This window comes from Lissotriton helveticus, chromosome 1_1, assembly GCF_964261635.1.
Source record: "Lissotriton helveticus chromosome 1_1, aLisHel1.1, whole genome shotgun sequence".
Lineage (NCBI taxonomy): Eukaryota > Metazoa > Chordata > Amphibia > Caudata > Salamandridae > Lissotriton > Lissotriton helveticus.
In genome coordinates this window covers 446299239-446311539 of record NC_136057.1, presented here as the reverse complement: position 1 = coordinate 446311539, position 12301 = coordinate 446299239, and the positions used below count along the sequence as shown (strand labels likewise).

General features: G+C 47.3%; 1 protein-coding gene across 3 annotated transcripts in view; it reads right to left on the bottom strand.

Annotated features, from left to right (window-relative positions):
- SMC1B (structural maintenance of chromosomes 1B) overlaps positions 1 to 12301 on the bottom strand; it is a 2760606-nt gene that overhangs the window by 533723 nt on the left and 2214582 nt on the right. For all 3 annotated transcript variants that reach the window (XM_078673832.1, XM_078673834.1, XM_078673833.1), the window contains one exon: positions 8943 to 9041. In XM_078673832.1, the coding sequence (XP_078529958.1) occupies positions 8943 to 9041 (99 nt within the window). The remainder of the gene's footprint in view (positions 1 to 8942; positions 9042 to 12301) is intronic.

Genomic DNA, 12301 nt, shown 5'->3' with positions numbered 1-12301 from the left:
AGTTACTACTTGTGTAACGATATATCTGTAAGAGACATTAGTTAGTGATAGATTCCTTACCGACCCACCCATCCTCCCCGTTCTGCGAACCGATATCTAGGGTTAAGGTCATCCCCTTTCAGGGCCCTAGTTTCTTGGCACCAGTGTTGGTTCTATCATGGCTCTGCGTATCTGGCGCGGAAAAGCTGTGTATCAGAACTGACGTCAGCGCGCATGGGCGGCGTCTAAGTACTCCGACGACGTCATTCCGGCGCTAACGACGCCGACGACGGACGCGGAGCCGCGGATGATGCCTACCGACGCGCAGGGGTATTGCTACGCAAAAATTTCCGGATCCAGTCTGACGCCTGGGGATATTCTAAGGTAAGGAATCTATCACTAACGTGTCTCTTTCAGATTGCTGCCTTCCGATTGGTTTAGGCTCCTCATGATGGCCGTGACATCATTTGTATCCTTCAATGGCTACTGGCCCCTTTACTTCGAACATTGTTTTCTTCCAGTGCCACCCCCTCCGGCAGTCCGTGACTTCTCAGGACCCCTGCAATCCCCTCTCCCATTCGTGCCTTCTCGCCCGCCCGCACTCCCGTTTCCAATGCAATAAGTCTAGCATAAATGCGAGTCCTATTAGAGTTCTAAGTACTATTTTCTTTATTGAGTTTGTCCTACCTACTTCGGTCAGGAGGTTGCGCGATGTACGCGCTTTCACTTTTGATACTGGTTTTTTTTCTTTACGTAGCCGCTAGACGAGGGATGGGGCATATGATTGTTTGTTGTCTCCAATAAGAAACGATACGTAACGTAAGAGGAAGAAAATGGAGGCGGCCTAATTAAATTTTAAGGAGGCAAGCGCACCAGCGGCGACTTGCAATATGGGAGGGTGGGTAAAGAACCAGCCCCATCGGTGGCAAGACTCAACAGTAACCACTTAGAGTTCAAGGCAGGGAAAAGGCAGCCAATAGAGTAAACACAAGGCTGGTACTTGATCTGGAGCCACAAGGGAGAGTTTTCTGTGGTGTAGGTGCACGCGCTCTGACAGTTGGTTGCAGCTGCTGCGCAAACCGAACCAAGAGCATCCACCATCATTGTCCAACCGCTCCAAACAAGGAGATGCCATGCTGCAGGACGTGGAGGAGTACGGAAACGATTCGGCCCTCTTGCTGGGCGAGGGACAAGATGAACAGCTGAATGAGGAGGACGACTATGAGGGGGATGTCTCCGAGAACCAGGCCAAGGGGCTCAAGACAGATGAAGACGGCTGTAGGAGAGTAGGGTCTGCTTCCCATGGTTCCCCCACTTTTTGCTGTGTTTCACTGGTTTTTCGACTTTAGTATGTCTGTGGCCCTGCTAATCAAGCCCACAGCCTGGATGTTCTCTCTCTAAATTGATACCAAGTACTTTAGGTACATACCAGATTGGTTACTGGGTCACCCTTGTGAGCCCCTGTATATGGTACCTTAGGTAAACAGGGCATAGGTGCACCTGAGGCCTGCCAGAGGCTGCAGCATGTATTATGCCACCCCTGGTTAGCATTCCAAACTGACACCACAGGTTTGCAACTGCAGCCTGGGTAAGGTGGTGTAATCACCCCTTACTTAGATATAGCATACCTATATCTGTATACATATATAGACACATAGTAACCTATAAGTCACTCCTATGGCAGGCCTTGACAATCCTGGAGGCAGAGTGCTTGGTTTTGTGTGAGAGGGTGTCCTAGAATGAGCTAAGCCCCTCTGCAGCTTTCCGAACCATCTCCTTATAGTTGTTGTATGATATAGCCATACCATATACTCTTAAGTGTATTATAATCCTCGCGGTTAATGCTAACTTTGGTTTGGCTTTATCAAAACATGTTGTGTAAGGTGTCAAACACTTTGGAATACTCCTCCCCCCGCTAGTTCTAGCAGCAGGGGTAGCATTCCACCCTTCTAGAGGGAGAAGACATGTAGTTACTGGTAAACCCGGTTAAAGGTAAAAAGAGCCCCAGCATTACAAAATGGATGCTGCTGCCCTCCTGCTACTGGATAAAAATCCGGCAGGGAAGGTCCGGACAATAGGTTTCCTGTCCAGGGAGGTCCGAGCACCTCCCCAGACAGGCTTTAGTGTATTGGGGCGGGGTGGGTTGCATTCAGTGAATGCTTTTCAGACACTGCCTGGGGCACACAAGGTGCTCCATGCATTTCCCAGTTCAAACCGGTTGCTGGGGCACTCTGCCCCAGCTCTGGGGCGAAACTGGACACAGGGGAAGGGGTGTAACCACCCCCTCCCTAGGTCCTCCCATAGGTGGGACCCTGGAGTTAGTCCAACCCCTAAACTTACTATAAGAATAGGATCCCAGTCCCTGAGACTTTAGATTACCCTGGATGAATCTTTGATACATAAATCTTGGACCTTCGAAGTTCCACATCGACTGAAAGACAGAAGAAATCTCCCTTGTGGTCAAGGAGTGACTACCCTGTTCAAACAGGCACCAACAGCATCTTTGCCGGTCTGCATTTTCAAGGCTCCCGCCGGATCCCGAAGAATCTACGACACAGGACACGGACTTCCAGACATCTCTGATGCTGACCTGCGCTCCCAGCAAAGCTGAGACCTGTAGCAGACACGAGAGACGTGGGACAGGAACTCCTGGAAATCCTGCATTTTTGCAACTGCACCTACTTCCCGAGGTATCCCGAAGTTGTGCATTGGGGTATTTGACGCCCCTGCACCGAGCACCTTTTGCACCGAAGCTCAGAGGCCTACACTCCACGAGTATCCCGTGGGCATGCTTTGTGCATTTTTCGCTCGAGGCCCCGTAGAGGTTCCTAGTCCGTTGGCTAGCGAGCCCCCATGAAGGGCATCTTTGATTTCTTGTGCTTTCCTGGTTGCTCCAGACGTGCGCTCACTCCCCTCAAAAGGAGGAATCCCCCAGACCTTGCAGGTCTGCACCGAAGCCAATCTCGACATCTTACGTGGGTTGCTCTTGTCAAGGCTTATTGGATCCAATCAGGATTCTGATGCTGCAGCACTCGACATCCTTCGTGGGACAGCTCGAATCCAGCTCCTGGTTGTCGTCGACGCCTCCTGGTACTTGTGGCTGAAGAGTCAAGCTTTACCTCTTTCACCTGAAATCACCCGACATCGACTGGCATCTTCTTCTCGCCATTCTGGTCACTGGCTAGTGACCCAGACTCTGTTCCTTCTGTTTTCAGGTTCTTCACATCTCCGATCCACCGTTGGATCCACCCGGGCACTTTTCCTCTGGTCGCCTGCAGCCTTTCTTCGCAGCTCTCCATTGGAATCGACGACAAAACCCGACATCAAAAGACACCTATGCACCCGGCTCCCGTGGGTGAGGTAACTCGAGTATTCCGGTGCTCCCATGGGTATTGACTCTCAAAGTGTCTAAGTCTAAAAGGGTTCCATCGTAGTTCACCTCTAGGTGCCCTTAATCTTTAAAACTGTAACTTGTTTGTTCTCCATAGAAAGTCAATGGTGCGCAGCTGTGTTTAGACACTGCATGCAACCCCCTTGGGCCTCCTGCATCCTAACCTTTGGTGATTCTAGGTAGCCCCAGCGGTTCTACAGGCCCTAGGCCTGCTTTCTTACTCTCACGTGGTTCTTATACCACTATTTTAGTATATGGTTTGTGAGGATTCTAGGGCATAACATATACTGTGCAACTTATCGTATGCTAATTAAGTTCCTTGTTGTGTACTTTTACCTCTGACCTCAAAGAGACCAGAGGGGTTGTGTTTAGATTAAATACATATATATTTGCTATATACCTTGTGTGGTGTGCTTTCATTTGGTCATTTAAGAGATTATAATTGGTAAAACAACTTGCTTAACTCACCTCTAAGTCTTAGCCTGAAGGCTGTGTGAGAAGTTGGCCTGGTATATGATGATCACTATGCTAGTGAACATCTTGCACCAGTCCAAACAACCCTTATGGTGATGGTTGTAAGTCAACCTTATAGACCAGCTATCCTAGTGGTAGCGTGGACAGAACAGTCTTAGGCTAAAAGACTCTTGAGGGCGTGTAAAGCCAGCTGTTTTACCATATGTAACCCCTTGAATATCAAATGAAAGGACACCACACAGGATATATATAAAATAAATATGTATTTATTTACTAAAACACTCCTCTGAACTCTTTATGAGATCAGAGGCCAAAGCACATAACAAGTTACTTAATCAGGATACGTTAAGTTGCACAATTTACAGTTAGGCCCTAGGGGTGAAGCAAACCATATATAAAGAAAGTGGTATAAGTACCACGTCACATGAAAAGGAAAAGCCTAGGGCCTAGGGAATCGCTGGGGCTACACTATCTGAACCTTAGTTTAGAAGTAGGAGGCCCACAGGCGGCGCGTGCAGTGTCTTTACACACACGCGTGAGTCAATGTAAAGTCAATGGGAACTTAGAAGTTAGATAAAGAAGGATTTAGGACACTTCCGGTTTAGCTAGGAGGAAACAACTACAAACCTAGACACTTGGATAGTCAATACCCTTGGGAGTACCGAAGTACTCGCGCTACCTCACCCACAGGAAGCGGGTGCATAGGTGTTAAGATGTGTCGGGTTTCGCCGTTGAAGCCTATGGAGCCAGTGAAGAAAGATGCTGCAGGCGACCAGGAGGAAGATGTCCGGGTGGATCCAAGGGTGGACCGAGGATGAAGAGGACCTGAAAGCAGAGGGGACATAGTCTGGGTCACTAGCCAGTGACCGGGTGGAACCAGGATGGAACCAGACGACATCGAGGAGCAATCAGGTGCTGTCTTGAAGCTTGTCTCTTCAGACCAGGAGGCGTCGAGGTTGACCAGGTGCTGGAGGTGAGCTGTCCCACAAAGGTTCTCGCAGATGGAGGGGTCGACTGCCGGATTGGAGTCAACAAGCCTTGGCAAAGGCAACCCACGCAGGATTCAAAGAAGGCTTCTGGTGCAGACCAGCAAGGTCTGAGGTGCCTCACCTTTGCAGGGACAAAAGGGGGTGGTGATGGACGGAGCATCAAAACCAATCAAACACTCACACCCAGTCAAAAGTTCTGGGTTTGATCCATCACCGTTCTTTAGCCCACTCTGCCACCCCAGTTATGACATGGCTATATGCAAATCAGTCTGACCCTGTGCCTCATGGGAACAGTCCAGCCCGAACTGCCAAGCCATGCCTTCCCTGGACCGGAAACAAGCTTCCGAGGACCGGTTTCTGGCATTCCAGCCGTCTTCAGCCCGGCTTGCTTGAATCCAGTGGCAAAGTGAGCAAGGGACTCACGTCTGAGCATACCCTGCCACACTTATGGTGGCCAAAAGCGGTACAAAAGGGGGTGGTGATGGACGGAGCATCAAAACCAATCAAACACTCACACCCAGTCAAAAGATCTGGGTTTGATCCATCACCGTTCTTTAGCCCACTCTGCCACCCCAGTTCAGACATGGCTATATGCAAATCAGTCTGACCCTGTGCCCCCGTTCCCCCTTTTGTATCACCTTTGCAGGGAGGCAAGAGCCAGTCTGGAGCAACCAGACCAGCGAGTTGGTTCAAAAGAATTGTCGTCACAGAGGCTACTAGCCAATGGGCCAGCAACCGGACAACGCGTCGAGCAGAACACAAGCAGAAGGGCCCCACGCAGAACTCGTGGAGTGTGGAGGGCTGATCTTCGGAGTCAACAGATCTTCGGATGATCAGGTGGAATTCGGATTCGGGGCTTCTCAATCCCCAGTGCACAGCTTCGAGGAGACATCAGGAGCTGCACAGTTAGCAAATTGCAGGCTTTTCAAGATGTCCGGTCCCACGTGTCTCGTAGCCTCCATGGATCTCAGCTATGCTGCAGACGTGAAGAGAGGGTCAGAGAGGTCTGGAAGTCTGGGTCTTGTCAGGTTCTGTGCTCGGGTCCCGGCGGGAGAGTCGACAAAGCAAGCCGTTGATTTGCTGGACGGTGCCTGGTTGCCCAGGGTGGTCACTCCTTGGCCACAAGGGAGATACTTAAGTGTTTAGCTTCAGCAGAACGTGGAAGGTCCAGAGTTTCGTGTCAAGTTTCGATTCCAGGATTCATCTCAAGTCCTAGGACTCCGCTCCTAACTTTATACAACTAAAAGGGGCTGGATTACTTTCTAGGTCCCTCCTATGGGTGGGACCAGGAAAGGGGGTGGTTACACCCCCTTTCCTTTGTCCAGTTTCGCGCCAGAGCTGGGGCTGGAGTGCCCCAGCAACCGGTTTGAACTGGGCTATGCATGGAGCACCTAGTGTGCCCCAGGCAGTGTCTCAATCTGTTCAGCCCTCCCTGTCCCAATACACAAAGTCCTGTCTGGAGTGGTGCTCGCACCTCTCCAGGCAGGAAACCTATTGTCCAAACCTCCGTGACTGGAAGGACTCCCAGCAGCAGGAGGTCAGACTTGTGTCTGTGGCAGCAGAGTCCATTTTGTGACGCTGGGGTTCTGGTTAACTTTAACCGGGATAGTCAGCAACAACAGGTCTTCTCCCTCTAGAAGGGTGGAATGCTACCGCCGTCGCCAGAATTGGGGAGTGGGTAGTATTCCAAAGCGTATGACACCTTACACGACATGTTTAGATAAAGTCAAACCAAAGTTAGCATTCAACCGCGAGGATTATAATGCACTTAAGAGTATATGGTATGGCGATATCATAGAACAGCTATAAGGACATGGTTCCGAAAGCTGCAGACAGGCTCAGCTCATGCTAGAGCACCATCTCACACATAACCAAGCACTCTGCCTCCAGGATTGTTAAGGCCTGCCATAGGAGTGACTTATAGGTTACTGTGTGTCTATATATAAGGTTAGATATAGGAATACTATACCTAAGCAAGGGGTGATTACACGACCTTGCCCCAGCTGAGTGATCAGCCAGTTGTGTCAGTTTGAATGGCCAGCCAGGGGTGGCATAATACATGCTGCAGCCCCTGGTAGGACTTGGTTAAACCTATGGCTTGAGTACCTAGGGTACACTTCTACAGTGGCTGACAAGGTGAACCAATTCCCAATTGTGTATGTACCTAGAGTACATGATGTAAATTTAGAGACAGTGCATCCAGGCTGTGGGTCTGATTAGCAGGCCCACAGCCACATTTAAGTCGAAAATCAGTAAAGCAAAAAGCAAAAAAGTGGGGGTGACCATAGGAAGCAGACCCTACTCTCCTACAGGCTGCTCTCCACAGCTACCACTAGGATAGCTTTCTATAAGGTTGACTTTACAACCTACCATCAATAAGGGTCGTTTGGACTGGTGCAAGGTGCCCACTAGAATAGTGGACATCATATACCAGGCCAACTTCTCACAACGGCGAGCAGGCGGCCTATGTTATGCACGAGGATGACGATCAGCAAAACCACCGGGAGAGTGGTCTGGGGTAACTGTGCCATGCACCTCCAATAAACGTCCTGACCGAAGGTTGACTGAACACAGGGTCGCTGCTGTCGGTAGTGTGGGTGGTACTGATAAGGGGAGAGGGGTAAATACAGGACTTAAACACAGGGACACATAGGCTGGTTATATGTATTGTACTGGCAAGGAGAAAGAGTACATGGAGGGGTTCCGCTTTGATGAGTGGTGGTGGTGGTGGGGGGAGGGAGGCATATTTCACCGGATATTGGGGTTCGACGCCTGAGATGTTTGCTTAGATTTCAAGATTATCTTCTGCCCCATTCTACCCAGATCACTGTTTAGTGGCAGCCCTCTCGGGGCACATCATGCTGCGATCCAGTATCGAGATGCTGCTCCTGTACTCAGCGCGGTTGAAAAGTGGCAAAATGGCGATTTTCTTAATACAGCTTTAATTAAAATTAGTTGACGGCTGCCATTTGGTCTCGAGCACAGTTTGTGGGCCCATGTTAATGGCGGTCCCCGGTAGTGACAGTAGTTTGGGTTTTATGAAGAAAAAGTGGATTTCGATCATATGTGCATGATTTCCGCCTTCTTTATGAGGCACCAGCGTGGAATTTGGGTTATTAACGTAGATCGCCTAGGGCACCCCCCAAAGTAGTGCTGAGCATGGCATAATTTGCTTTTCCTCATTCTGTGCCAACCAACTATACCATTTCATGCTGAGAGGCAATATTTTTCTCCATGTGTTCTCATACCTGGCGTGTCACGCAGTTTGGTGCTTACTTCCCCTCCATTTCAAAGAACAGTAGATGTTTCAGCACCCAGGCTAATGTGCTGCATAGCTAAATACATATAAGGTCCCTAAGGCGAGACCGATTGCATAGCAAATGCTTGTTATTTCATTTTTTTGGTAGGCGTAGGCACGGGGAGTTTAAGCAGTTGCAGCCGGCACAGGTAACAACAGTGGGGCGGGGCAGCGCTGGGTGGGTGCGTGTTGACATGAACAGAGGACGGAATAGGGAAAGTTTAAAAAAAAATGTAAACCACTTACCTTTCACTCACTGCATCGCCGAGTTGAGTTTTATTCATTTTTTATTTTACTTTGCCTATCCCGTCATCTATCAATTTGCCCCCCACTCATCCCGCCCCCACCACGCCCCATGGCCGTTCCCTGTGCCTGCCATGCCTGAGATTAAGTGATTGGCTGAGAGTCACAGGATGGTGAGCCAATGCGAAACATAAAGTTCCCCAGCTCCAGCTTGACCTAATGGACGTCAATGTTGGTGTGCCGGATAAATTTTCAAAAGCACTGTTTCAAAGTGCGACCAGAGAAACCAACCAGTGCGACACCGTTTCAATGCTTGCAGCTAAGCAAGCGCTGTGCAGGCGAAACCTAAAAAGCAGCATAATGTCCATCAGTGCTGTTGAGAGGAAAACAATTAACTGAAAGGCAAGACATGGGATTGTTGTAATTTAGACTTCAGTTTGCCAACTAGACATATTACCACACATTGGGTCTGGAGGGATATTGATAGCAGATGATGGTGCTCCATCATCTGAAAAGACTGAATGTAGACGATCTTAGTTTTATGAAAAAGAGACAACCATTCATTTACCTTTAGATCATCCTCTAAACTGCTATAGTCTATGTGCATGTCTCGTTCTCTTGCATATATGTCTGCAGTAGTCTGGGTACTTTCCACTTCAGTTCCGATCTGCAAAGTACAAAAATAAAAATATGAAACAAGGTGTCAATGAACAAATGCTGTTGCACCAAACTTTTATATACGAGGGCATCTTTATTTTTTCTCTATCATGTATCAAGCAAATAATGGTGCTCTAAAGTTTAATAAATGTAAACAGTTCTAAATAATACATGAACCATCCATGATGTTTTACTCAAACACTTTGAATGAAAAAAAAACCTTAGCAAATTTAACCGAATAATAAAAGAAGACCATAGAGAAGATAACAAAATTAGGCAGAACAACACCGGGTGACAACTGGGGAGCAAGAAGCAAAAAATAGCCAAGTCACTAGGGGCCAGATGTAGGTATCAAAATACCGGTCGGAATCGGCCGAAAATACCGATTTTCGGCCGTTTCCGACCGGTATTTTGACATTGGTATGTAGGGGCACTGAAAACATGCAGATTCGGTAATTTTACCGAATCGGTAATTTTACCAAATCGGTAAAATTACCGAATCGGTAACTGCCATCTAATCCTATGGGCTTCAAGGCCCATAGGAATCAATGGCAAATACCGATTCTGTAAATACCGAATCATACCGATTCGGTATTTGTTACCGAATTTCTACCTACATTTGAATTACTGATTCATGAATACCGAATCGGTAAAATTCGGTATTTATGAATCGGTAATTCACATTTACCTACATCCTGGTGTAGATCGGGCTATTACTTATCCATTGCCTAAGTCATCACTCATCCATACACTTAGGGTCAGATGTAGGAGCCAAAATACCGGTCGGTAACGGCCGATATCGGCCGTTACCGACCGGTATTTAAGAATTGGCATGTAGGGGGCCAATTTTACCGATTCGGTAAATACCGATTTTTACCGATTCGGTAATTCAATTACCGATTTTACCTAATTCTCCCTCCTTCTTTTTTACCGATTCATAAATACCGAATCGGTAAAATTCTGTATTTATGAGTCGGTAAAATAGAATTACCTATATCTGGCCCAAAATCTCCCATGCTTGCACTCAAACATGTATTCAGCTACCTATTGATCCATTCTTGCATTCACTTACTCACCCATCCAGAATACCACATACACACACACATACAAACTAAGCAATCATTGAAGTGGCCCTTTCGGATACAAGCCAGACGCATTCAATTACTTTCCAATTACAGACAGTTCTATATTATGGGTATCATTTAACCAAAATCACTTGATAGCTGAAGCTGCGAGCCCTACGCCCCCAGCATACTAGGACCTGTCGACCAGCTTTTTCGAATTCCTTAGCAGAGTTGCAAACTGCGTGCCTTCTGATCTTCGAGCAGATTATGAGGATCACCCCTTTGGAAGATCTAGGCTGACAGGCTTGTTAAGGAAGGCAGAGATAAGCAGATAGCAATGACCGTCATAGACCAAACAAGGGGCAATTTTTGTAAAAAAAAATATGGCCTTAATAGGTAATCAGTCCGATAGCCTGTAGTGTAGATTATAGGAGTAGGTTTCTTCAGTTACAGGTAAGATGGTAAGTTTGGCCGCAACGGGAGCAGCATCGTGCTGCTCGGCCTCACTCTTTCCAACTGACTACTCATACAAACCATGCACTCATGAACATTCTACTGCATCACATTCACACTGCCCGAGCAGCAAGGAACTAAGAGATAACAAGATACAACATATGTCCTTCATTCAGAAAACAAAATAAACAGGACACTGGCTCGAAGAAAACACACCTCCTGCAAATATATGTAACCAATCCTAAGTTACAAAGAAAAATCAATACATAAATGATTGCCTCATTAGATGATAAAGGAAGATCACATCACATAAAGATCCTATTACATAAATTATTCCACTCCTTAAATTGTAAAAGAAGATCACATCATATAAATTGTTCACCCAGATAAACAACATATACCTTCTCCACTGAGATATATAGCTTCTTCAATATATCTTCTTAGTCTTCTAAATATATCCCACATCACTGTATGCATGGACAAGGAACTAACTTTGAGAGGCTGGCCTGGTATATGCTGTCCACTAATTAAAGTAGGCACCCAGCACCAGTCCAGACCACAAGAGGTCTCAGACGACAACCTTAGAAAGCTGTCAAAGTGGTAACTGTGGAGAGCAGCCTTCAGGCTATGTCTTGAAGGAGTGTAAAGCAGCTTGTTTTACCAGAATGCAATCTTATTGTATAGATTAAATGAAAATTCATTGTTTACAGGAGCCAAGCTGACAAATGCAGTCTCTTGAGGTCCGGTTGTAGTATATGCCCCTGGTTCATAGTCAGAAGATCTGGAATCACTGGAAGTTTGAAGTGTGGGACTTGCGATAGGAGAAGCATTTCCCTGTACCTGTGTTGATGTGACCATGCCGGAGCAATTCAGATCAGTTTGCATGGCTCAACTTTCATCTTTCTCAGGACTCTTGGAAGAAGAGGAATGGGAGGAAAGCGTAAGCAAAGATGCCGGACCATGCAATTGAAAAGGCATTCCCCCATAACCCCAGTTGGGGATGCCAACTTGCATAGTACAGGCATTTGCTGTTCTGGGGAGTTGCAAATAGGTCCAGGTTCGGTGTGCCCCAGCACATGAATACGTTCTTCAGGGTCTGGTGGTGTAGCTCCCATTCGTGACACGATGATGTCAGTCTGCTTAAGGAGTCCGCAATCGTGTTCTGCTGCCCTGGAACATGTTCTGCTCGAAGGCAGATCCAGTGGTCTATGGCCCATTTCCACAACTTTTGGACTTCCTTGGAGAGAATGTGAGATTTTGTGCCCCCTTGTTTGTTTATGTGGTGCATTGTTGTGGTATTGTCCATTCGGACTAGCACTGATGAATTCTGTCTCCTGGGCAGAAATGCCTGGAGAGCCAGATACACAGCTTTCAACTCGAACAAATTTATGTGAGATTATTTGAGCTTGAGGCCACTTTCCGCGTACTTGGAGTTCTTGTAGGTAAGCCTCCCATCCCTCTAAGGACGCATCTGTTGTGATCACTAGTGGTGTGGCCTCCTGATGCAAGAACATCCCTGCTGACAGATGGTCTGTGTCTAACCACCACAAACGGAATCAGTGGTATGCATGACAACATCATCCCTAAAAGTGATTTGAAAAGTTGGACCGAAAGTGACTTTTTTCTTTTGATGGAATTTGCCAGAACAAGGAATCGCTGCTGACGTTCCTGTGCTGGGTATGCTTTTAAACAGACCGTGTCCAGAAGCGCTCCTAAGGAGACAATCTTTTGTGACGGATTCTGATTCGATTTT